Source organism: Anastrepha obliqua, chromosome 4, assembly GCF_027943255.1.
Source record: "Anastrepha obliqua isolate idAnaObli1 chromosome 4, idAnaObli1_1.0, whole genome shotgun sequence".
In the NCBI taxonomy this organism is placed as follows: domain Eukaryota; kingdom Metazoa; phylum Arthropoda; class Insecta; order Diptera; family Tephritidae; genus Anastrepha; species Anastrepha obliqua.
Genome location: NC_072895.1, coordinates 124,564,105 through 124,589,999, shown reverse-complemented (window position 1 = coordinate 124,589,999; position 25,895 = coordinate 124,564,105). Strand labels below are relative to the sequence as shown.

Sequence of the window (25,895 nt, the reverse complement as noted above, 5' to 3'; positions counted from 1 at the left end):
GTGTTTTGATTTGGGCATCTTTGAGCATACATACATTTTCATTGTCAAATCAAAACACACTATTAACAAATTCTCAATCTATCTTATTCGGAATGAATAATACGCCTTTATTTTTCCTCGTGCAGTTTTAAATGCTAACGAATTGTAGTTGATTGTGAAAATAAAAGTAACTTGGACAGTTCCTTATTTCGAACGTCGATTATAGGAAATATTTAAAACTACTTTTTGGGTTAGTATTCATGTTGGCTGGAGCTTAAAATAGTATAAAGCCGACACTTTTCTAAGTTTTCCATATTCACCAAACTTATGTTGAAATAACTAAACAAATTGTATTCTTACGTGAATCGAATATTAGAAAAATAAATACGCATACGTGCACGTAAAAGTAAACTTTTTTTCGCAATAAAAATGCTATCTAAATAGGGTGACATTAATTCGTACAGAGTTATCTATGGTATATTAATATAAAGAAACCTGTTCTCATCAAAATATAAACTTTTATATATTTTAGTTGTAGATAATACAAAATTCAGAGAATTCAGATAGGCATAACAACATATACAAATAAATCAAGCTCAGCTTAGTCATAAAAGTGCTTTTTCCTAAGAGGGAGAATTGAATAGCTTCGAAACAAAGAATGGCGAAATATGCGCAGAAAAATTATACCATTTTCTAATTTTTAAAATAGCTACATATGTATGTTATCAGCTCACTTAAAATGAAGACTAAAGACAAAAAAAAAAACACATTTATATATTTTATCTATAAAATAATAAGGAATTCATGTCATGAATGTCATAAATATTCACGATTCTCGAAAATATTCTGGTACTGGAATCTTTATTCAGTATCCTATAACTACTCATCGACCACATACATATATACTATCTATTACTTGGAGTAGAATACATGTATTTAGAGACTTAAGTCAATATTGGAGCCGTGTAAATAAAGATAAAAAACATAAAGCGCTTTTTTATTGAGATGGTTTTCTGTACGAGTACACTTTAATTTTATTTGATACTTAATAATCTGATTGCAATTAAATGCCACAATTAGGTTTTACATTACGGTGTTATTTAAATTTCTTATGGAAAATCAAATTATTTAATTGTAATAAACTTTCCTGGTATGCATGCTTTATATGCAAGAATTCATTATTCAGATTCACCAGCTTCAAATTAAGGGATTATTCGTGAACGCAATATTGTAGTTTCACTGCAAGATTGACGACAGCAAAAAACCGTGTAGAAATACCTATTTGAATCAGAAGTTTTTTAATGCAAGCAGTTCTGGTATTACACAGATTTCTGAAGCGAGCAATATAAGCTAAAATGTAAGAGCCAATCATGCTGTGCAACTAATATTGTATTTATGAATATTAAAGCAGACATACAAAGTGTTGCTTTCAAAGTCGAGCGCAACATATATGATTACTTTTTCGATAACTTTCGTTTTTGTTTTATTGACTAACTTTGATCCTTATACTTGGCGTCCTTAAGAATTTTAGCAAACTCGAACTTAACTCGCTCCCGCTCTGCACGCGGCATGCTACGCAAACTGTCTACCAGCGAAAGACAGTATAGCTCGATGGGATCATTAATAGGCGTTAGAACTGGAAAAGGAGCGGGCATTGATTTCCGCTTTGTAGCATTTGACACGATGTCGTGTGGTGTCCCCTTATCAACATCGATAACACCACTTTGATGTCGTTGTATTGGTGCGGTAGCTGCTTGCTTTGGTATGGGTTTCAAAGATATCTCACCATTAGAAGGAAACTTCTGTTCATTTCCCATAACAACAATTGGAGTTAGCAACGGTGACGGGCTTGAATCATTTGATTGCAACGGTGATGGGGGGGCTATTGCCATTTGCGCATTTGGATTATCATTTTCAGGAGCTACGAAGGCCTTTTGAGGCGGTGTTAGTTTCACTTTCTGTTCAATGGTTACATCTGGCTGTGGTTCTTTTGACTTTTCCGATTTGCTTGAGGCAGGCAACTCAGTAAGCAGTTGATCATCACCATAAGAATAATTATTCGTTGTTAAAGACAATTTGTCGTGCTTACGTAATTGAGGTTTCTGCATAACGGCATCAACGTTATAATCACTAGCATCGTACTCCATCGCTGTGGTATCATCGTCGCTGTGATCGATTTCAATAATTTCATAAGTGCTGGCGTTTTGAGGGTCCGTATATAAGTAGCTGTTGCTATCGTTATCACTGGTTGCAAATTAATAGATGTCTGTAAACATAAATCAAATTCAAGAGAAAGAACATGGACTTACGAGCTGTTGTATGATGAGTTCATAAACATTCCCTTTTTGTAAGTTTGCGCTGTATTCTGCAGAAACGATAAGTCTTCAGTAAATCGTCGTTTACGTATATTTGCATTCGCCAATCCGGTCTCCAAGCTTTTGATTTCTTGCAAGTAATTGTATCGTATATTCTTCCATTTCGTTTGAAGAAATTTTGCTGCAAGTTGATAATGATTTGCATAAATAAATACAAAGCACAAATTTATATATAATAAACCCGAAAAGTAAAGGTTCTTCTTTCAGATACACACGAGAAAACACAAGTATTACTCAAAATGATCCATAGCTACTTACATGGGGTTCGCATCTCAGCAGCAATACGTTCCCAGATTGCGACTCTAACTTGGTATCGCCTGTAGTGTTCATGGTTGACATCATAAATGGCCGGATTGTCTCGTACCAAGCGTATCAGATGATCATCTAAAATTCAATTGGATTATTTAAATAAAATGGAGTATTCTTTTCCACCCTAAATTTCATGAATATGGATGAACGTACTATGTACGTATATTTTCATGCTATTGTAAAGGTGGATGACGACCACAGCTTATGAAAACTTACCAAAGTCTGGTCCATACGTTTCTCTCATTTTACTAAGAAGCGTGCTGTGTTATGGTTTAGCTAAAATTATAATTATATATAAATATAATTCGTAGTGTTAAGATTTTTTGTTGAATTATTCTTTGTAAAAGCAATATTAAACAGCGTTCGCTTGGTACAGCTCCTGCATCCTTTTTCCTTTTTGTTATTGTTTAATGCCTGCGCATGTCCTTTAGCGCTGTCATGGAAACTTCAGCTTAATTTTGTTATAGTTTTGCTAGTTTCCGGAAGGTGTCGCGTGTATCATCATTGTCCTGTCCAAACACTTTGTTTTGAATTAGATTCATATGAAATGTTTTATTCAAATGATTAAATTATTTAAATGCCATATCGTATTAGCTCTAGAAGATGAGATCAAATTATAATTTTTTTTTTATTATTTACTATTCTCAAATTTTGGAGAACGTAGGTTTTTGTGAAAATTTCAATCTGTGTATGCATATAAGGTTTTTAAATTAAATTTATGCTATTATACACAGTTTTATTGATGAATTTGAACTTTATTTATTAACGAACTGTTAATAACTCTTCCTTTCTTTGGGTTCGAGTTCATTGGCTAGCACATATATGGTACTAGGTATCTTCGCACTACCTTGATTGCTTACTCCAAAACCATTTGTGTCTCTTAATGAATTTCTTAATGCAGATTTTTTTTCAAGACACGGCTGAATTCTTCTAACTTGAAGTTGATCTACAACTGTTTGATTTTTTCTGTAAAGCGGTCATTTGCTTTTTAAAGTGCTGAAGGAAGAGGGCATTCAATTATTCTGACCATTCCATATTTTTCGATCTCTTGGGAGTACCTTTATTGTTGTTAATGAACCTCCACACTTTTTTAGCGATTGGCTTGTTATTTAGCATCAGTAAAGTGTCTTAAAACTTCTGACTGCTTTTCTGTAGTTTTTCATTCAAAATTTAGACGGTTTTTGGTTTTCCCTTTGTCATCGCGGCTGAATAACTCACTGAGGCATATTATTTGATAGTTCCTGCTGTTTAAGAAAAACTCAATATTATTAGAATTTGTTTTTAACCTCTACTGTAAGACTTTCATCAAATACGTTGCAGAGAACGTTAATGTATAGAGAAGTCTCACGAGCTACGAATAGTGTGAGTTGTCAAACATTAACGTTCTCTGGAGATCGAATTAAAAACGATTTTAATTTTTTTAAGCGGTAAGTATATTATATTGCGCTGTCATAGTGAATATTGTAACGGCGTTAAAATGGAATTTTTGTCACTGTACTTCGCTTGATCTTTCAGGACAGACACCGGTGAGTAATCAAGCATATGTCATAGAAGGCCAATTGAAATCAAGCGAAATAGTTTTTATGCAATCATACTAGCAGCAACAAAGTTCTGTGTGCATGTTTGCCAAAGCTATTTACTTTCTGTAAATAAAATATACTATACCCTTACTTGATTAAAATTGGATATTCTGTAAAGTTTGGTTCGATTTTAAGGGTGGGCTTAATCTCTCAGTTGAATGTTATGGCCAGCCCAAGTTTTGGGAACTTTGGCCCATTAATTGGTGTGATCTACGTGAACAGCACGTACTGTCGTTTCCTTGTAGGTACACAAGTTTTAAAAGAAATATTTCTGATTAAATTCGTTAAAACAATTATGTTTTCAGATTTATTCCACGAAAAATGCGGAAGTCTTAACTTTTCACGAGGTGAAACTACGGCAAATTGTCCACAACGCAGGTTGGCTAGAGTACGATCCTGAAGAAATATGGAAAAATACACAAGAATGCATCGAGGTATAATGCCTTATTAATGATTTTTTAGTTAACTAAATTTTGGTTCTTTCTATTTAGACTGCCTACAAAAACTTAATTATTTTGGAAATAAATCCTTATGATTTAATAGCTATTGGAATCTGTAGTCAACGGGGGACGACGATTTTATGGGACAAAGAGACTGGCGGCTCTTTATACAATGCTCTTGGTAATATAGTTTATAATTTATTTCAATGAGATTTGTAGTAACATTGACCAATCCTTGCGTTAATGGTTAAGGTTGGAGCGATTGTCGGACTTCTCCACTTTTGAAAACAATGCTTGGAAATGTCAATTATGATGTGAATTATTTGCGTCACAAGTCTGGACTACCCTTAAGTACGTGCTTTAGTGCTTTAAAGATTAAGTGGCTGCAAGAAAATGTGGCTGCTGTTTCCACAGCTATGGAAAAGGGTACGTGTCTCTTCGGCACACTTGATTCATGGATTTTATGGGTAGATATTTACTTTAAAAGAAAGCAATGCTTTTATCATGTCTTTGTATATTTGCCTGAATAGAATCTCACTGGCTCCAATATAAGTGGTGTGCACTCAACAGATGTTACCAACGCAGGATACACAAGTCTAATGAATGTTCACACATTACAATGGGACGTAAAGCTATGCAATTTTTTTCGTATTCCCTTGCAAATACTGCCGCGTATACGCTCTAACTCTGAGCTATATGGTTATGTCATTGGGGGTGCATTGAACGGTCTTCCTATAGCAGCGGTATTGTGAATTTTGCCATTTTTTTATTTTTGTTTATTTATTTGGTACGTTTTGTGTATATCGAAAATTTCCATCGCAGTGCATTGGTGAACAATCAGCTGCTTTGTTGGGGCAACTACAAACAAAAGTGGGCCAAAATGTTTGCATTATCGATGACAGCTGTTTCGTACTGTTAAATACTGGCGAAGAACTGATCGAATCTTCTCATGGTTTGCTATCTTTGGCGGCCTACAAATTGGGCCCAAAAGTACCTACTTTTTATTCTTTGGAAGGTGCTATTTCCAATGCTGGTGCTACGGTTAATTGGCTTAAAAAGGGTTTACGTATAAGCACTGAAATCAACTCTAATGACAATGTTGTAGAAGTGCTTAACACATTTCTCGGAGAAAGTTCCATGATATCGTCTTCTTGTTCGTCCGGAATGTTAAATGCAGAATGCGGTTTAGCAGCAAAGCGTTCAGAGATAACTTTTGTGCCTGCTTTTCATGGATTATATGCGCCATATTGGCGTTACGATGCTCGTGGGTAAGATATAAATGCTTTAACGATGAACAGCTAATAAATAGAATTTGTGTATGATATTTAGAATCATGCTGGGATTGACTAGCCTTACAACGGCGGAACATGTTACGCAAGCTGCTTACGAAGCGACAGGGTTTCAAATCCATGAGATTTTGGACGCATTTAAAAAGGATACACCCACATGGAATCGTAAAAGCACCAAAGAGCGCTTGATACTTGGTGGCGACTATGCGGAAAACAACGCTTTCGTGCAATTCATTGCAGACATTGTAGGATGTTTGCTGGAAAAGCCACAGACTACGTCACCGGCAGGATTAGGCACCATGATATGCGCTGGTATTACCATGAAAGTGGTATCTTTGTTGCAGGCAGAAGTGATGTACCCACCACCAGTGGACGCATTTAGCCCAACAACGACTGCAAATCGTAAGAAAATTTTCATAACTCAAAAAGTTGGTAAACATTTTTATTTGTAACAGGGCGCGAACAACTTTACAAACGGTGGAACTATGCAGTGCAAAAATGTTTAAATTGGAATAATTTCGCCACTTACGAAGAAGATTTGGAACTGTTCGCGCAACGTGACAGTGATCCCAATCTTCCTATACGCCGCTCGCTACCTGGTAGCATATATATAACAAGTTCATTTTTGCTCTTGCTCGTAGCAAATTTTTTGCATGGCCGCAATATTGTATAAACACATAATGTGCATCAGATTCGAAAGTGCTTGATTGGTTTAATATACTCCTATGATTAGTAGTTTGTAATAGGATTATTAGATTAGTTATTTATAAATTTAATTGTAGTTAAATTTTTATTTGAAAACTTTTTAATGTCTAATTTGTACTTGTCTCAACGTACAAAAAGTTTAGTGTGCGTGTATCTAGTCATGTCATTTGCTGAATACGCTTCCTTTTAATCCACAACTCTAGCAGTTTGTTTGATATATTGCACGATTAGGAGTGGTTTAACACTGCATAGTTTGCATTTATTTCCATTATCTATTATTGTGATTTGTGAAATTACATTTGTAATGCCATGAAGATTTCATAAGTTTATATCTTGCTAAGTAAAAATGACATCTATGGTTTAAAAAAGTAGAAAAATCTTATATAAATTATCATGTAAGGTTTATGTTAACTACGTTTTTAATTTATTACCTATTGTATTGTAATATTTCATATGAACTGAAAAAAGCCTTTAATTCGGTTGGGTATGTATGTATTTAATAAAATTGTTGAATCATAAATGTGTTCTTTAATTTAGAATAGGAAAATATCAAGCTATAGTTATCGGTGTGAAATTGACATTAGGTATATTAGGTTGTCGGTAATCCAGCCATTTTAAGCTGTAACAAAAAGTATTATCATCAGTAGTATCATGCCATTCCTGTAAACGCGAAACACTTTAAAGGTTATTAACCCATATGCGGCGCGGCCGCGGTAGCCGAATGGGTTGGTGCGTGATTACCATTCGGAACTCACTGAGAGATCGTTGGTTCGAATCTCGGTAAAAGCAAAATTAATAAAAACATTTTTCTAATAGCGGTCGCCCCTCGTCAGGCAGTGGCAAACCTCCGAGTGTATTTCTGCCATGAAAAAGCTCCTCATAAAAATATCTGCCGTTCGGAGTCAGCTTGAAACTGTAGGTCCCTCCATTTGTGGAACAACATCAAGACGCACACCACAAATAGGAGGAGGAGTTCGGCCAAACACCTAACAGAAGTGTACGCGCCAATTATTTATTTTAACCCGTATGCTCCAGTTTATTGTCAATTATAACTTCTAAATATTTACTGTGCATTAAGTCAACAAGCTTTATTATCAATTTAAATATGCTTAATTATTAAAACAATACAGTTCTTAACTAAAAATATAATTCGAAACAATCATTTGATTTACATTAACTTCATCCATTCATTATTTTTGATTTAAAATAATTTTATTATTCTGAAACAAAATAGCTATTAGGATTGCGATTGTTGGCAATTTTCAATGTACTTTAGTCGTCATCATCGTCATCGTCATCTTCAGACGGGACGAAGAGGTCGTTTTCCTCCAAAAAGTTAGCCACACTCTTGCTTATAGCAGCCCCAAGGAACAAACCGGGTAGAACAGCGCAAAAAACAAACACAATGCCAAATGGAGTTTGCTTCGGTTTAGGTTTTAATGCGCCACTGCGAAAATGTGTATTCTTCGCAATATATTCTAATTTAGCACGAATCCTTAGTGATCGATTAATTGCTCTATGCGACACCGACAATGGCCGTATAAGGTGAGAAAGAGCCATTATTACTAGTTGTGCTTTGTTGAAATGCCACCGATTATCCTGAAACAAAATACGTATGTATATATATATTGATAATATTATTAGCTTATGACACCTTTCGCAAGGAAAATAAATTTAAAATTAACTCAAATAAAAATATACCAGTATGACTTACCACCAGATAAAATTTTATTTTTGAAAGCTCTTTTGTATTTGTTTTTCCTTGGAGTAGCATCAGCTGTTCGTGGGACACAAGGTTGCTTTTAGTAACCGATTACTTTCAACTGTATAAAATTTTTTGATTATGGCATATATAAATATGATAAAGAATATATAATGCATTTGTGATTATGAAACATATAGTTTTAAAAATAGTTTTTCAGTTTGCAGATGACTTAAAATATTTATAAGGAAAACCAAAAACTGGCGAAGCAGCCTTAATTATGCCAAGATAATGTTATTACTTTTGTAAAAAAAAACATTTTTTACAGCATTCCTTTAGGTGACAAGTTACGAATTTTGGTAATTCCATGGTGAAAAGAATTGAGAATTGTTAATCTAGTATTCGGTAGCGTAGATTCGGCTGAAGAAACGCAAAGGTATTGGAAACGTACGATTTCTTTTTAATTCTTGTGGAGGTTCATTTCAATAGGTATGTAGACTCGTACATTTTATATGGTCCTACCAGCCAGCACATAATGAAAAATCTTTACTATACATCTTTATTAATTTTATTGCATGATATATGTAATTCTATTGTACAAATAATATTTATGTATGTTACATTTTGAATGAAAATGTGAAAGGCATTTAGATGTTGAGACATAAGTTACGATATTACTTTGGTTTGGAACTTATAGAGCTACATATATATTAAGCATTACATTAGTAGTCATAAAGTGATCAGGATTACACAGTTCTTTAAAAAGGGAAATTATCTAAATTTTTTCTTATATTGAACGTCTCAACGAGTTTATATTATATTAAAAAAAAAATAATAATAATATTCAATAAGAAAGCCAGGGCAATCACTTACAAATGTAAATAAAAGTTAGCCTTAAAAAAGATATATAAACAGTGATCGAAGCATAAATTGTGTTTTCCATCAAATTCTTTAACATTTATTCGCTATTATCTTTATAATCATAACATAAATAGTGCGCATGCACGTGGTAATGATTTTGGTTTATCTATTTACGTGATTTTACTTATGTAAGCCGTGATTGTGCACTGCCCTTTATATTTAAGTACAAAATTTAATTTTTTTTTATAAATTTAGTAGTCAGTGTATAATATGTACTTATTTTACATATAAACATATAACACATTGCCATTTTGTAGTTTTGTGAGAATAGTAATGAATTTTTAGGCGGTACGTGACGTTACTCAACTTTGTTTAAATAAACAAATGTCAACATGTACAAGTATTCAAATATGTATGGCAGCCAGTTCCTTTTTTCTTTTTCATATTTTTTTCTGGTCCATTAAAACTTTTTTAATTAATATTATCACTCTTGCTTACATTAATTTATATTAGCTGTTATGAACTTCAAAACGTATATATGTATTGTATTGTGTGTCATTGATAGATGAATGTATGTAATTATTTTTTTGTGCAACTCAATAAAACACATAAATACATGAACACGAAATATGTGCATTAGGCTCTAGTTGCACTGCGAATTTCTATTTTCGGGTATGTCTATGTAGAGAAAGTTTTTTCTAGTTGAGACGTAAATGTTTTGATTTGAGTTTTCTTCTTTTGCTCATTAGCACAAATAACTTTTAAACATGTTTTGCTACAGCTAAACCTAAGACGTGGTAAGATACAAATGTATACATTTACTGAATGTGACACACTTTTATAATTTATAGTGACATTTTACTTCATCAAACATTTCGAACAATCAAAGGTAACAATTGTACTTGCATACATTTACGAATGCTAAAAAATTAACTTAAGCAAAAGATCTTTTAGGATTAAAATTAAAGTTAAGCATCAACCATAATATTTAATTGACTACCAGTTCGCACAGAGAAGTATTTTACATATTTTTTTTTTTTTTGAAAAATCTTAAAGCATGTATTAATTTTTTCCCACATTTATTTTCTTCAAGGATACATCAATAAAATACACTTTCCTAAAACAGATCAACTAAAAAACAATTGAAATACTTTTAGAGTTCAAATACTGAGCATATAGTATATAATCAGAAATGTAGAGTAGAATGGGGTAAGATAGGTATGGGGGCACAATAGGTAGGTGGGGTTTTCGTCGCACTGTTTTTGCAGAGGTCACTCGTCTTATGTGAATTGAATACGTGGTGGGAACAACGTTCGCGACTGTCATTTCGGCCGTCACCATTGATTAGTTATCCTAGTTCTGGCGTCGTTTAGTTTTTTGTGAGCTTTTCTCCGACATAGGATTTTTTTATTCTACGGTGCAATGCATTTAATGTATGTAAATATTTGTCAGGTGAGTTTTATTTTACGTAGAAAATAATGCTGAACACGAATAATGTGTTATTATTATTTTGATATTTTTGTTTTTAAAAAAAATATCGACATTAACATAAAACATGTGCTTGGGGGCACTATAGGTCAGCCGTCTGGGGGCATTATAGGTCACTACTTTTAATTGAATAAAATAAATTTTAATTGTTTTTGCAGCAAAATGGTGTGTAATTATGTGCGAAAAACGCCGAAACGAAGTGAAGAGGACGTAAAAAACGCAATCGCGGCAGTCCGAGATGGCGCTAGTGTTCGATCAGCCTCTAAACAATTTAAAATTCCGTTCGAAGCACTTCAAAATTTATGCGATTCGATCCAGTACTGAAAAAACTTTGCTCATCATGGATAACCACGAATCTCACATGACAATTGCTGTAATAGACTTTTGTAAGAATAATAATATTGAAGTATTAACTCTTCCTCCGCACACCAGCCATCGTTTGCAGCCTCTCGATAGAGGAGTATTTGGACCGCTAAAAACTTATTTTGACCATTCCTGCAAGGCATGGATGTTAAATCATTCCGGCATTCCTATTACCATGGACCGAATAGTTGAACTGGTAGCTGAAACCTTGTTGAAAAGTGCTTCCAGCATGAATATCATCGCTGGATTCAGATCAACTGGCATTTTTTCGGAAGATGATTTCACGCCAGCATTCGTAACTGATCGTCCGTACGAGGACGAACCAGATCAAGAGGCTGGTCCATCGATTGCTCATCAAGAGACTGGTCCATCGAATGCCCATGAAGAGCCTGTTTTATCGAATGCCGATCAAGAGCCAGATCGATCGAGTCTCGACCTATTAATTCCAATTGAGGACATTTGGCCGTTTCCTAAAGCTCCACTGCGCAAACCAACAAATCGAGGCCGGAAGCGACGTAAAGCTGCACTTCTCACAGATGCAGTGATGTTAGAGTCATTACGCGCTGAGCAAGCAGTTGCAGCTCAGAAGAAATCGGACGCGGAAGCAAAAAAACAATTTGCCGCCGAAAGATAAAAAGAAAGAGAGGCTGCAAAGAGGCAGAAGCTCATACAAAAACGCCAAAAATTGACCAAAGAAGAGAAGAAAAATGAATTAAAGAAAAATTCCTAACTTTTATAACATATGCAGTGTTCATACTCCATAAATAAAAGTTAAAACGTTAATTTCCAAGCCATGTACATTGTTCTTTTCCCCTCACATATAGTGACCTATCGTGCCCGCCGATTTTGAAAATATCGAAACAAAGTACCTTTGTCTTATTGAATGCAGCTTCCAAAATATTTAGCCAAACATAAGTCAGTATAACCAAAATGTTAGCAGATAAATAACCTTTCAGAATCTTGCTTATTTTTTTAAAATCAATGCAAAAACACCGTAGCAAGAGCTCTCCAAAAAAAAAAATAATATATATATATTATATATATAATAAATAGTTAATAAAACTTTGGTTAGATTATGAAAAAAATTACGAAATTGTGACAAATAGCATTTCGCAAGTTAAGAATAGGGAATGCATTAAATAATTTTTTATCAAGTATTAATAAACTAGTTATATTAATTTTAAGTTTTGTGAACGGTGTTTCCTGGGTAACCTAGTTACTAACAGTGAAGTTCTACATTTAGCCTTTGTAGCCATGGTATTTAGTTTTATGCTTACGATTTAATTGCATCTGAAATATATGCACTAAACTATGTATATATGTACGTATGTACATATATATATAATGAACATATGCATATACATCTAATTGTATACACGTTTATGTACGTCCAGAAAAAGCGAAATCTATCATAACCTTGACCTTAAACGACAAGATTTTTGAAAAAGAATTAAAAGCCCCTAAAATTCCACACTTTTCTTGAATGTTAAATTAATTTTTTAACATTGAAGAAATACAGCCTGCAAATAAATCATAAAAGTATATATTGTAAATACACATACACGCATTATAGATAGCGTCAACTCGTATCAATGAGAATGATAAGCAGAATTTTCCATTTTATCAACATGTGGATATTATATTTTATGCGGAAAAATTAACTAATTGCGTAATAATATAAATATGATTTGCGACAATAAATTAAAATAACATGCATGTATTGGTAATGGCAAACAACATATACACACTAACACAATATAACAATATTTAATGCCTTTCATGAATATAATATTTATGTGCTAATATTTTTTTGATGTCATACTAAACTGATATGCCTCTTATAGCCAATGATATTTTTATGGTCAGATGTATATACGTACGACAACAAGTTTTTGGTTTACCAAAAAAACACAAGTGACATAAATCCGAATACTTCCTATGTTTGAATTGAGAATACGCCTTGATGCCACACTTATACTACTTATAATTAAACAGTTTTAAAAATTTAGTCCTTGAAGAAAACAGGCATAATCAAATATTAATGCTTGTATTGCGCCTTAACATACTCCGATAAGTGAAATTATACTTTACTACAGCAAATCAAGTAATGATATCAGAAGATAGTGTCAAAATTAAAATTACCGTTTTACTAGCAGCATTTCAATTCCTTAATTCAACCAAATTATATACCTTTCATTGATAAGGCGCGACGGAGTTGATTGGAAACGGATTTAATATATGTATGTATTTTCAAACATTTGCCATTTGTGTACATATAGTATATACATGTATTTATTTATACGCACATATGGGTACACATTGTCTTTGGGCAAAATACATAATAAAGCCGTCGGAAAAACAGTATAAATGCACCATAATCTGTATTTGGATATTTACAATTCTCTTTTAAACATCCTGTTGTTTTTGAACGTAATATACTCGATTAATACGACGACTAATACTTGTAATACATATTTGTAGTTCGTCGGAGATAACGTTTGACTGCGATTATCGTAGATCCTCATTGGTTTTCTGTATATGTATGTACACTAATCGATTTCGTCGAAACTGGCATGCGACTTCGGTCTAGTGCTTGTTGGAGTAGGTATTGAGTTTTCGCTGGTAGCATTTCGGTTCAAATCAACACTGTCCGCTGTTTGTTGTTGTGGAGGCGCCGCCGGTCATAAGTCTGGGAAACGACGTGCATCTTCAACATAATGCGATGGTACGACGAACAGGGTTTCTGGTATGTTGTCACGAAATTCAAACTTTTGAAATGTTATTTTTGCTGTTACAGTATGAAGCACAGGTATCTCTACTTTGACAGGAAATCCACTGGGCAATTTTAATGTAACAAACTCCCGTAATTTATTTATGTGTTTGAAGGGCGCTATTACCTCTAACACGTTTAGCAGCATTTCTACACTAAGCGGAAAATCTTTACTCATAGCTACCGTGGCCCGTATAGTTTTGTTTGATTGTTTATGTACTGGTGGACGTCCCAATTGGGGGCACTTACCGGCAGGCGCATTAATGTATTCCTCCCATGTAGCTGTGGGTGGATTCGGTGGTTGCAATGAGCTTCTTCGTGGCATTTCTGTTGCGGATCCATTTGCTGATTCGCCACTGGATCCCCCTGCTCCATTCGCGCTGGTTACGCTTGCTCGACGACCCCCTCGGGTTATCGAGTCGACAATAGCTCTATTCTTTTGCAGATCTTCGTGGGAAAGGTGCTCCCGCCTTTTCCTTTGCTTCAGGACTAGGCCTTGTATTGAATATAAGTCGCACTGATACTGTCCACTAACCAATTCCTTTCGATCTTCGCGGAAAATCCAGCCACTTTGTGCTCGAGCGAATTGTATACTTTTTGTTGACATTTGGGCCGCTAAAATGTCCGTGGACATCAGCACATCCACCTCGTCTTCGATATCTGCATCTTCATATCGAACATGCTGATAACATTCATATTCGTTATCTAACACCGTCAATGATTCATGTGGCGGGCGATCGCCTCGAAAGATGAAAGAAATATCACCTCTTTCCCAGCGCATATCATTAAAGTCTACTAATGTCGTATCGAGTCGAAGTGTTGCTCCTGACTTGTGTATACGACAGATATCGGACGGCAACATGCGTGACACTAGTGGAACCCAGGATGCAAAATCCCATTTTAACTCCATATAAAAATCTTTCATTTGCTGAAGAGCACGAACTAATTTAGCACGCCGAGCCTCCATATGCTGACGGGACTGCTGTTTAAGTTTACGCAGCACGGCCGAAATTGTTTGACGATCACCATAGCTGATTGCCTCAGCTAGCGGTGACCAACCTTCATTATTTTTTACTTTAACTGGCGCACCATGAGCGAGCAACAAATGTATGCATTCCTTTCTACCGAGCATAACAGCCAGATGCAAGGGTGTATTACCGTGCTTATCTTTGCAGGCGATTTTTTCTTGAGGCTGCCAACCGGCTGGAGATCGTTGAATAAGTCGCGCTAATCGCTTAAAATCGCCTTCAAAAACACTTTTGTGTAATGCGTAATCTTCATTCTCACAAAGTGTGTTTGATGAACAGGCGCCAATGCCTTCACGCCGATTGTCAGTAGTTGGAGACGGAGTAGGAGTCGGTGTTAGTGATACTGAAGGCGGTGACTCGTCGAGTGCAGTTTTTTTGTGCTCTTTATATTCCGCTCCTTGAACAGCACTACAATGGCCTGTGCCACAACTTGTAATACCATCAGATTCCGGACTCAATCCAAATTTTCCATTGCCGCTGCCACCTGCGCTCTGGTCAGTTTGTTTGTTTTCTTGATTTTCTTCTTTTTCCTTCGACATTGTTGTTTTTGCGAAAATGCTTACCACTTACAGTATGTTTCCCACAATATTAAAATCCCTTACAATTCATTAGAGTATTAATTATATATTTCATTAGAATATTAAGTATTTATATACTCCTTTTGCTTAAAATTATTGAATTTCCACAACAGAACCTTTCCGCTTTTTGCTTAACTTCGTGTTTGAAGTATTCAGGGTTGCTAATACTCTCTATGACTATGCTTCGGATTTTCTACCCTCCCGTTTGCTCAGCTGTTTCTCGATGGGTAATAGATTTTAATGAAATAATTTAAAAAATTGACAGCGCTGGTTTCAGGGCAAATCCATAGACCATCGTCAAAGATGATAGAGAACAGGGTTGCACTTTCCGAATTTGCGGTGCCATTAGCCTCCACGAATAAACAAACAAAAGGGGAATTACTTGTTTCTGAAGAGGAAGAGTAGGCGAAAGCAATAGAAACTACCAAACACAAGACGTTTCCACGACAGTCGGTTCTACGTTACCGAAACGACCCGGATTTATATCCGGCCAAGGACTGTCACTCCAGCAGCATTCCCCGTATGAATGTTTATGCTGCTACAACAACAACAACAACAACCAACCACAAGAGAAGACCGGTGGTACACCCTACAGTGACAGGGCTTCTATTACTGTTAAAACAACAACAACTAGCGTGATCACCTACGCCACTTCGATCCTGAGGATCACCGCATTAGGGATCTCAATTCGGAGATTCAGCAACTGGTAAACCAACACAAGCGGACTTCAGCATTGGTGCAAGTAAGCTTTGGTCCACCGTAAGGTCGCTGTCGAATCCGACGAAGCACAACGGCAAGGTGGCCATCACCATTAACGGTTGCACTTCTTCGGACCCGAAGCGATTCGCGAGCTATTTTAGACGACTATTCACACTGCATCCTCCGGCTGACAGATCCAAGCGTCGTTCCACCAGACGGCTGCAAAAACTGCCGAACGACAGTGCGCCACTTACTTTCTCCTATGACAAAATTCATGGGGCCATCAACAAAACCAAATCATCTAAAGCCATTGGCCCTGACGGATTAAACATACTGTAGGGGTCTTCAATCTGTCCGTGGCTATTTTCATTATCCCTGACAAGTGGGAAGCAGGGAGAGTGGCCCCGCTACTGAAACCGTCCGATAACTCTCTTTTCCCCAGTAGTGAAGACACTTAAGGTCCTCCTACTCCCACTCTTCACGAAACACCTGGCCCCAGCCCCACATCAGCATAGTTTCTGACGAGTTCACAGCGCCACAGCGGGCTTGACCAAAACCGCCCCTGCTAGAGGACTGTCGTAATAGCGTTGGACTTAAAGAAGGCTTTCGATACTGTCAGCCATTCCACGCTACTAGTCACTTGTCAGTGATTTCCCGAGACCAAGGCGATAAAGGCGTCAGGCAGCGACATTAATGTCCTGTACGTATACCTTACCGACCTTTCTCGCATTTTCACAAAGTCCACGGCTACCCTCTTTACCACCGGGACAAAGGAGGTCAAACTGCAACTCAAGGTAAAAATCAACCACAATTGCCACTAAAGTCCAAAATCGCAACAGGGTCCTCAAAACGCTTGTCGGCAGCACTTGGGCAAAGACAAAGAATTGTTGCTATCTACTTTTAAGGCAATTGGCCGGCCGGTTCTTAACTACGCCTCGCCTGTCTGGTGGCCTGGAACTAGTGACACGCAGTGGATAAAGCTCCAGATTTGCCAAAACACTGCTATTCGGAAAGCGGAGAGTTGCCTCCTGATGTCCCCTCTGTAACACCTTCACCACGAGGCACAGATGCTCCCTGCATTGGAGCACAATAAACTGCTCAGCAATCAGTTCCTGTTAGGATGCTATCACAGGTTTCACCCTTGCAGACATCTGCTTGAGCCAAAGCCGCCTCCCAGGCACGTCAGGATACACTTCCTCAATTATGCCGACGAGATCCAGGACAAAACTAACAGACGTTTACTGGACCAGTGTTTAGGCAGACAATGAACGACATTCATCGGGAGACCGTCCCCACCTTCCTAAGCTCCCGACCCCCGAATGTCGTAATCGGAGCCCAACCACCACCTACAGCAGATGAAGAGCTCCAGCTTTCCCGTGAGACGCACGTAACACTGGCACACTTACGTTCTGGATTTTGTAGCAGGTTAAACTCCTACTTATCCAGAATTGATCCCGACATACCAAACATATGTCCTGTATGTGAAGGCACCCCGCACGACACTAACCACCCTTTCACACACCCCTTGTTACTCATCTAACACCCTTCTCCCTCTGGACTCAACCTATCGGGCTGGAATTTAGAATAATGTATATTGGGCAATTTTTGGCAAACTATTATGTCTTTATTAATGAAACTTGGTGGAGATGTTAGTGAGGTGTTAAGGAACACTCTTTATAACTGCAAATTATTCGGGAAATAATAATTTCATAATTATTTGCCTTCAAAATGCCCTTTGGAACTTCACTATAATTTGTCACATAACACTATATATTTTTTAACACTTCACTAAAATTCACCAAATATACGGCTAGAATTTAGTATAATGCCGATCGCTTTGGAAAAAACGGTAAAAAGGGGGTGATAGAGGGGTGTATCTCCATCTTAAAACTGAAAACAGAACCTGCCGGAGGCTTATAGTTTTTAAGTAATTTAATGTTAAAGTTCTATAATTTAGCGAAAAGTTGGTGTTGCCATACACCTGAAATGAAAACGAAGTTCGCACGTAGGGATGTTCAGTGGAAGTTACATTGTAAAACTGCAGTATTTTTTGCTGTAATTTAAAGTTGAGAAATGAATTTGAAAATAAAAACATACAACTCATTTAAACTTAAAAACAATGATATTAAGCGTATCACAAAAAATAATAAAGTAATTAAAATTAAATTAAATTAATTAACACAGTATTTTGGGGTAGAACGACTTAAAGATAACCCTCATCAGTCCAACTCCGGCTACGCAATCCACAGTATTTTTGCGTAAAACTCCTTTCCGTGTTAAAACCATTGAACCCAAAATTAAAACGTCATATGCGTATATGTAGTAAGCAGGCACAATAACCCCCATTCCCATCATTAACACTAAACTCAAGTACTTAATTTTTGTTTTCATTTGCAGGCATCCGTCAACACCATACTGTTGTAATTCCAATCTTCTTCTTCTTCGCGCTTAAAATTGGAATGTGATTGCATAGGCAAATGAATTTGAATTTAATTTTAATAGATGTAATTAGAATATTAGCATAAAAATCGGTACACACACGCGTGTGAGTGTATATTTGGTGATTTATAGTGAAATGTTAAAAAATATAGAGTGTAATGTGGCAAATTATACTGATGTTCCCAAGGGCATTTTGAATGTAAATAATTAAAAAATTATTATTTCCCGATTAATTTAAAGTTATAAAGAGTGTTCCTTAACACCTCACTAACATCTCCACCAAGTTTCATTAAAAAAACATTATAGTTTGCCAGAAATTCCAAGATCGGCATTGTTCTAAATTCCAGCCAAATATACATACACTCACACGCGTGTTTATACTGATTTTTATGCTTATATTCGAATTATTTCTATTAAAATTAAATGCAAATACATTTGTCCATGCAATCACTTTCCAATTTTAAACGCGAATAAGAAGAAGATTAGAGTGTTAATGATGGGGATGGGGGTTATTGTGCCTCCTTACTACATACACGCATATGATGTTTTAATTTTGGGTTCAATGGTTTTAACACGGAAAGGAGTTCTACACAAAAATACTGTGGATTGCGTAGCCAGAGTTAGACTGATGAGGGTTATTTTTTTGAAGCGCGGCCAAAGGCCGCCCACGCGAAAAGGAGTTCTACGAAAAAATACTGTGGATTGTGTAGTCGGAGTTGGACTGATGAGGGTTATTTTTTTAAGCGCGGCCGAAGGCCGCCCACGTGAAAGGAGTTCTACGCAAAAATACTGTGGATTGTGTAGCCGGAGTTGGACTGATGAGGGTTATCTTTAAGTCGTTCTACCCCAAAATACTGTGTTAATTAATTTAATTTAATTTTAATTACTTGATTATTTTTTGTGCTACGCTTAAAATCATTGTTTTTAAGTTTAAATGTGTTGTATATTTTTATTTTCAAAAATATTTCTCAATTTTAAATTACAGCAAAAAATAATGCAGTTTTACAATGAACCTTCCACTGAACATCCCCGCATACGAACTTCGTTTTTATTTCAGGCGTATGGCAACACCAACTTTTCGCTAAATTAGAGAATTTTAACATTAAATTACTTTAAAACTATAAACCTCCGGCAGGTTCGGTTTTCAGTTTTAAGATGGAGATACACCCCTCTATCACCCCCTTTTAACCTTTTTTTTCAAAGCGATATACAATATACTAAAGTTTTCCCAAAAACAAATCCGCTACTATAGCGATCTTACCTTTTCGGTTCTAAACAATCGCATATTCTCCTTTGTTCCCTTTTAGCAAACTTGTTTTGATCTCGATATTCGCTCTATGTAAATTTTTTGTGGGAGTCTATATTGAGATAGTAAAGTTTGCGTGCTTTGTGATTTCTAAATAAATCAGCAGAAACATGTCTACACCAAAAATTAATTATAGACCTCCAATGACTGACTCTGAAGATTCAGATGACTACGAAGGTTTTTATTTTAGTGATATGGTTAGTAGTTGATGATGATGTATTTATAATTGGAACCTTCAACTCCACACACTTCATTTTCAAGGACATGAGGCGTGCGCATTATGCCACGGCCAGTGCAGAGAACGTTCTCTGGCCAGTGTTATCTGTAAACACATATGCACATTTTGAATTCCTTGCATTTTCAGCCTTCTAAAAATCAAAATCGTACGATTTCATTATGGCAACAACAGCAAAATAAAAATGCAGAAGTATTGCAATCAATATTTAACGGGGACTCTGAAAAATTAATGCAACAAGTTCGGGAACTAAAGATATCCGTTAATGATCCAATAAATGGTAATTAGTAATTGCATGAGAAAAATTTAAGTTCTGTTTAATGACTATTAAATTTCAGGGGGTTTTACTTTGTTGATGACTGCTTGTCGTGAGGGACAATTGTCTGTTGTAAGATGCTTGCTAGAAGACCTCAAAGCGGATGTTAATAAACAGATGGACTCACTAACGCCACTCATGTTGGCATGTGAGTGCACAAATAAGGATCCTCATACCATTGACAAAATAGTTCAGCTTTTACTTAAACATGGTGCTGTTATAAATGTTTCCGACAAGTATGGAACAACTCCTTTCATGCACGCCTGCAAAAATGGATACACATTAGTAGTGAATCGAATGATAAAAGATGTGTCATTCGATGCAATTGATAATCAAGGCTGTACACCAATATTTCATGCCATAGAAAATAATCGAACGGATGTGGTAAAATTATTGGCGGAAGCTGGCGTTAATGCAACTATTGCGAATAGAAAAGGTTATACACCAGTTCAAGTAGCGCAATTTCACGGATTTTATGATCTACTAGAATTCCTACCGAAAGAAAATGAAACATATGTTGTCCCACCACAGTTTCTCGGCTACAACACTTTGCGTGATTACATACCTAGAATATTTTTGAAATCTGATTGTCCAGAGTATTTTCAGGAAATTAACGCAATACTTTCATCATTAAATATTGAGAAATACTTGGAATATTTCGCAAAAGATCGAATTTCACTGTCAGAATTTCTCTCTATGAATGATGATAAAATGAAGGAGATTGGCATTAGATATCCCATTTTTAGAATGAAAATAATGAAGGGCCTTCTAGAGTGAGTTAAGTTCATATGTTAAACCATTACTTTAAACAAAAAAATCCCAAATATTTCATTACACAGCTTTCATTTGCATCATTGGTCCAAAAAGTCTATCGGCAGAGTAAGCCGATCTTCAAACGAAAAGTAAGAATTTTACTTATTGTTTTTTCAAAGAAACTTTTTTGCGTTCAGGAAATAAAGTTTCGTTTTTTATTTATTAGTTTCTATGAAATTTTAATGATCACCGCTAATCATTTACAACATTTGGTCATAATAACTGCCACACTTCGATTTGTAAAGCAGCATATAAAGTCCAATAAATTAGGCATGGTTTCACGGGAGCAGCTACAAATATTGCAACGTAACGTAAATGCGTACCGGACGACAATAAGAGAACTACATAAAACTACCAAATATGTAATATTTTTAACATATTTATTTCTTAACTAATCTTCTTTTATTTTAGCTGGCATCATTCAGTCCAACAAAAAATCCCTTGTATATTGACTATGATGAGCATGTAGCGGAACAGAAACGTCTTAAATTAAAGTGCTATTTCAAATACACTACAATTTTTATTGGTATATCAGTATTCGTTTGCCTCAAAGTCAGAAAACTTTTGTTTGGTTCCTAAGCAATGAAATTCTCTCCTTTATAAGAGAAAAATAATTATATTGCTAATTTTTGAAGTCCTTAATTTTTCTTTCGTAAACTAAAATATCATTGGATCATTGGATTGCCTTTAGTAAAAATTGTTGGAACTTTATGTATTGTATGTATAAGCAATTGGACCATTCCTATTTTTAATATAGCGCCACAAATAATACCATTTAGTTATAACAAACTTAGAAATTTCCAATATTGAAACTAAGTTATATTTCTAATCTATAATGTGTATTTGACAAATTTTGTGGATTTCTTGGAATAAATTTGATATATGGTTACTTGATACATGGTTAGTTAAATAAATGTTAATTACTGAATTTAGTTTCTGTTTTTTTTTAATTTGTTTGATTTTGTTCATGAATTCTATTATTTTTCATTAATCTTAAAAGTTTGTGATCAGATATGTATAAGAGTAATCAGGCCGAGTTCGGTAAATTTACAATTCAATATTGAGTAATAGGCCTCGCTCGAGATCCAATATTGCCACTTTTATTACGTGTCTCGAACAAGTCCATATTCTTCATGAATTTTGTTTATGTAAAGTAATACCGACAGTCGCATTCGGGACACAGCTGTGATCGGTGTGTTTTTTTTCAGTGCTCTGGTTCATTTAGCGAAAAAAGAAAAGGCGTAGTGAAATTGAAAGAGACAATAGATAGTGACCGCCGTAGCCGAATGGGTTGGTGCGTGATCACCATTCGGAATTCACTGAGAGGTCGTTGGTTCGAATCTCGGTGAAAGCAAAATTAATAAAACAAAAAAAAATACATTTTTCTAATAGCGGTCGCCCCTCGGTAGGCAATGGCAAACCTCCGAGTGTATTTCTGCCATGAAAAAGCTCCTCATAAAAATATCTGCCGTTCGGAGTCGGCTTGAAACTGTAGGTCCCTTCCATTTGTGGAACAACACCAAGACGCACACCACAAATAGGAGGAGGAGCTCGGCCAAACACCTAACAGAAGTGTACGCGCCAATTATTTATTTATTTATTTAATAGATAGTGACATTTTTTTCCGCGGAATTCGGTGTTTAGCGCTGTAATAGTTCTGTCTGTGAAAACCACGTTTTTTTATTACTTCCTGGAATTTCTACCTGAAAGGCTAATGTATAGAGTTTTCTTACCGCAAAAGTGCCTGCGGTGAGCCGCAAAAAAGGTGATGCGATGGCGTCCTCAACGCCTTCGGCATCGTGCTCAGCAGAGGATTTTGAGGAATTTTGCGCTAGCAATGAGAAAGTGGATACAAATCTGCGAAAGACTAAAAATAAAGGTCAAAGCGAGATATTTAAGAAAAAAAGAGTGAAACATATCCTTGATCCGACCAAGCCACATGCTTCGGTTGAAAAGAGTGGATTTCAGTCAGATGGAAATGAGGAGATGATGGAGTGTGAGTTTGTAAAATCTTCGAAAGACTCCGTAAAAATTCAAAATATTTGTAATGCTGAAACTGATACAGTTGAATAAAATGCAACTGCCAAAAAAATCCAGAATACAAATAAATCTGATAGCTCCGTTTACTATCCATCCAATTTTATAGGCAAACCTTTTGTTTTGGTAGACACCTCAGAGTGTGACCTATTCAAAAATATCAAAATTAGAAATGGCATGAGTCTATATCAGCATATTCGTCACTTAAAAATACAGGATATCGATATAATTGAAGCAGTTGGTATCACCTTATATAAAGTATTCTTCTTCAATCCCAGATCGGCAAACAATTTCGTCACCAATAATGACATTTTAAAAATGAAACTAAAGCCTTGCATTCCCAGAACGGCCTTTGAAACATATGGCGTAATTCGAGGAGTTGCGTTTTACCTTTCCAATGAAGAAATCCTGAAAGAATTAAAGTCTTCTAGCAAGGTAAATTTAGTACAGCGTTTTCTTAGACGTGATCCGGAAGATTCAAGCAAATTTCTCCCAACCTTCTCAGTTAAGCTGGGATTTTTGGGCAACAGCCTACCTAAGGATGTCAAGCTTGAATATACAAATTTTCAAGTAGAACATTACTTTCCATCTGTTAGACAATGCTACAACTGTGGAAGATTAGGACACACACAAAAAGGCTGTAAAAGTAGTAAACGCTGCTTGCTCTGTGGTAGTACAGAAGTTTGTATACCGCCCTGCAAAATAAGTCAATGCATAAGTCTACACTTAAATGAATTTGCGACCGAAGTCAAAAGGTTGTTTCAGTTGGAGATTTCAATGCCAGATCGACTGTATGGGGTGACAGTTTAAATTCACCCAGATGTAAGAAATTGGTTGAACTTGTAAATTCATCCGATTTCTGGTGTCTGAACAATTCTTGTTTTAATTTTAAAAGACATCCAAACCATTCTCGCTTGAGCTTTCGAGTGAACTGGTGTTCTAAATTATTCAGTGAATCTTTTTAAGGAATTATTTGTGCATCTATTTATCTTTACACAAAAACAAAACAAACAGCTTAGCAACGTGCGGTTGCTAAAATTGGCCTTTAAGGAATAGAAAAGTTGTATCACAAATTCATAAGTTTGGTAAGTGGTGTTTTAGTGTCGGTATTCGCCACTACTGTCGGTGGCGTCAGGTGTGAACAAACGTGTAATGGCGGCAGCGAGGCCCTCGCTGTCAGCCAATGAAAGTGACTTTGAGGATTTTGCGGAAAGTAAGGCGCATAATTTAGCGCAAATTATGAAGAGAAAGAAGATACCTGAACGCGTGGGCAAGGAGCTCCAAGCGGGCGGGACTGGTTCAAGTGAAGAGCCAGTAAACACAATCTCCCAAGACAAAGCAACCTACAGCAGCTTCTCTGAAAATGTCAGTAACCTGAGCCAGGGGCAATCTGCGTGCTCCAGCCTTGCTAATTCAACACCAAAGCAACAGAGTCAGGACGCAAAAAATGCAGGGAAACTAGGTAATAGAGACCCAATAGAATATCCAAGCGATCATACAGGTCCAGCCTTTGTGCTAGTCGATGTGACAGAATGTGAACTTTTTAAAAATTAAAAAAATTAGAAGTGGAATGGGGCTTTATCAGCATATTCGCCACTTAAACATCAAAAACATTGATTTAATTGAGGCTGTGGGAATCTCCCTATATAAAGTATTTTTCTTAAATGTCAAGGCAGCGAACCACTTCACTAAAAATGAAAGCATTAAAGCCATGAAAATCAAACCCTTCATCCCGAGATCTGCCATCGAAACATATGGAGTGATCAGAAGAGTTGCACTATATCTAACAGAAGACGAAATACGTAAAAACATCAAATCTGAAATGAAGGTTCTCTCAGTGTATCGTTTTCAGAGCAGATCAGCTGACGGAACCAACCTTACCCCAACAACAACGGTAAAAATTGGCTTCAGTGGAGGTAAAATCCCCAAAAACGTTACTCTGGAATATTCCAGATTTGGTGTAAGCCACTTTTTCCCCCCTGTGCGTCAGTGTCACAATTGTGGCAGACTGGGCCACACACTAAAAGGATGCCGCTCAGGCAAAAGATGCCTGCAGTGCGGCAAGCCGGATGGTTGCAACCCTCCCTGCAATGTAGTAAAATGCATCCTTTGTGGTGAAGCTTCTCATGACTCAAACAACAAAGCCAAATGCAATGTTTGGCGAAAAGAAAACGACATTAATGAAATAAAAACGATTAAAAAAATCTCCAGAAAGGAGGTACTGAAAACATACTTTTCGTCCACCAACCAATTTAGCCTCCTTCAGGATGAAGAAGTGGATTTCCTTCCGCTCTCTCCTGCAAGTGACACAACCTTTGACAGTGACATTGTTGTTAACAAAAAGCTCACCAAGCGTAGCTTTAGTAATATAGTCAAAAACCAGCATATTCCAAAGGAACCATCCCAACCAAAGGCTAAGTATACGGGGGCCATACCCAAGGCCACCAGCACACCCTCTTACGAAAGAGAAGGATACGTGGTCAGCTCCCAGCTGGAAAAAGTTCTCCTTGAGGTGCTGAAACTGGCCAGGGCTGCCTTTGTCAAATTGCAGGATGAGGATGCCCTGCAGCAGTTGGCTTCTTT

At 36.3% G+C, this 25,895-nt stretch overlaps 5 protein-coding genes across 7 annotated transcripts; 2 read left to right on the top strand and 3 right to left on the bottom strand.

Moving 5' to 3' along the window:
• Positions 1 to 945: 945 nt before the first annotated feature.
• Positions 946 to 3,275, bottom strand: LOC129246346 (uncharacterized). The gene is made up of 4 exons (XM_054885094.1): positions 2,880 to 3,275; positions 2,613 to 2,738; positions 2,289 to 2,475; positions 946 to 2,223 (listed from the first exon to the last, which is right to left on the bottom strand). The coding sequence occupies exons 1-4, from the start codon at positions 2,905 to 2,907 to the stop codon at positions 1,470 to 1,472; spliced, it is 1,095 nt and encodes a 364-aa protein (XP_054741069.1). The 5' UTR covers positions 2,908 to 3,275; the 3' UTR covers positions 946 to 1,469.
• A 947-nt stretch (positions 3,276 to 4,222) lies between these two features.
• Positions 4,223 to 7,197, top strand: LOC129245728 (glycerol kinase). Its single transcript, XM_054884069.1, has 8 exons — positions 4,223 to 4,484; positions 4,549 to 4,677; positions 4,735 to 4,864; positions 4,936 to 5,150; positions 5,214 to 5,426; positions 5,506 to 5,951; positions 6,013 to 6,374; positions 6,428 to 7,197. Exons 1-8 carry the CDS (start codon positions 4,407 to 4,409, stop codon positions 6,643 to 6,645), a joined length of 1,791 nt encoding a protein of 596 aa, XP_054740044.1. The 5' UTR covers positions 4,223 to 4,406; the 3' UTR covers positions 6,646 to 7,197.
• A 542-nt stretch (positions 7,198 to 7,739) lies between these two features.
• Positions 7,740 to 8,458, bottom strand: LOC129245027 (essential MCU regulator, mitochondrial). 2 transcript variants are annotated; one of them, XM_054882985.1, is made up of 2 exons: positions 8,392 to 8,458; positions 7,740 to 8,276 (listed from the first exon to the last, which is right to left on the bottom strand). In XM_054882985.1, the coding sequence occupies exons 1-2, from the start codon at positions 8,449 to 8,451 to the stop codon at positions 7,950 to 7,952; spliced, it is 387 nt and encodes a 128-aa protein (XP_054738960.1). In that variant the 5' UTR covers positions 8,452 to 8,458; the 3' UTR covers positions 7,740 to 7,949. The 2 variants fall into 2 exon arrangements, with proteins under 2 accessions (XP_054738960.1, XP_054738961.1); XM_054882986.1 differs by lacking the exon at positions 8,392 to 8,458 and adding an exon at positions 8,332 to 8,356.
• Positions 8,459 to 11,356: 2,898 nt separating this feature from the next.
• On the bottom strand, positions 11,357 to 15,610 carry LOC129244820 (ankyrin repeat domain-containing protein 13C). The gene has a single exon (XM_054882690.1). The coding sequence runs from the start codon at positions 15,426 to 15,428 to the stop codon at positions 13,773 to 13,775; it is 1,656 nt and encodes a 551-aa protein (XP_054738665.1). The 5' UTR covers positions 15,429 to 15,610; the 3' UTR covers positions 11,357 to 13,772.
• Positions 15,611 to 19,810: 4,200 nt separating this feature from the next.
• LOC129245914 (uncharacterized) lies at positions 19,811 to 22,207 on the top strand. Of its 2 annotated transcripts, none has more exons than XM_054884355.1 (6): positions 19,811 to 20,108; positions 20,173 to 20,426; positions 20,485 to 21,235; positions 21,302 to 21,364; positions 21,442 to 21,637; positions 21,687 to 22,207. In XM_054884355.1, the coding sequence occupies exons 2-6, from the start codon at positions 20,246 to 20,248 to the stop codon at positions 21,852 to 21,854; spliced, it is 1,359 nt and encodes a 452-aa protein (XP_054740330.1). In that variant the 5' UTR covers positions 19,811 to 20,108; positions 20,173 to 20,245; the 3' UTR covers positions 21,855 to 22,207. The 2 variants fall into 2 exon arrangements, with proteins under 2 accessions (XP_054740330.1, XP_054740329.1); XM_054884354.1 differs by having other exon boundaries at positions 19,812 to 20,108; positions 20,276 to 20,426.
• The last annotated feature ends 3,688 nt before the right edge of the window (positions 22,208 to 25,895 follow it).

Coding starts and splice junctions, on each gene's coding strand:
- LOC129246346 (XM_054885094.1), bottom strand. CDS start 2,907: ATGAGAGAAACGTATGGACCAGACTTTG. Junction 2,739..2,879: donor AACGTATGGACCAGACTTTG/GTAAGTTTTCAT, acceptor ATTGAATTTTAG/ATGATCATCTGATACGCTTG. Junction 2,224..2,288: donor AACTCATCATACAACAGCTC/GTAAGTCCATGT, acceptor ATTTGCAACCAG/TGATAACGATAGCAACAGCT.
- LOC129245728 (XM_054884069.1), top strand. CDS start 4,407: ATGGCCAGCCCAAGTTTTGGGAACTTTGGCCCATTAATTGGTGTGATC. Junction 4,678..4,734: donor ATACACAAGAATGCATCGAG/GTATAATGCCTT, acceptor CTTTCTATTTAG/ACTGCCTACAAAAACTTAAT. Junction 5,952..6,012: donor TGGCGTTACGATGCTCGTGG/GTAAGATATAAA, acceptor TATGATATTTAG/AATCATGCTGGGATTGACTA.
- LOC129245027 (XM_054882985.1), bottom strand. CDS start 8,451: ATGCTACTCCAAGGAAAAACAAATACAAAAGAGCTTTCAAAAATAAAA. Junction 8,277..8,391: donor AAATAAAATTTTATCTGGTG/GTAAGTCATACT, acceptor ATTTTGTTTCAG/GATAATCGGTGGCATTTCAA.
- LOC129244820 (XM_054882690.1), bottom strand. CDS start 15,428: ATGTCGAAGGAAAAAGAAGAAAATCAAGAAAACAAACAAACTGACCAG.
- LOC129245914 (XM_054884354.1), top strand. CDS start 20,022: ATGTCTACACCAAAAATTAATTATAGACCTCCAATGACTGACTCTGAA. Junction 21,236..21,301: donor ATAATGAAGGGCCTTCTAGA/GTGAGTTAAGTT, acceptor TTCATTACACAG/CTTTCATTTGCATCATTGGT. Junction 21,638..21,686: donor TACATAAAACTACCAAATAT/GTAATATTTTTA, acceptor CTTTTATTTTAG/CTGGCATCATTCAGTCCAAC.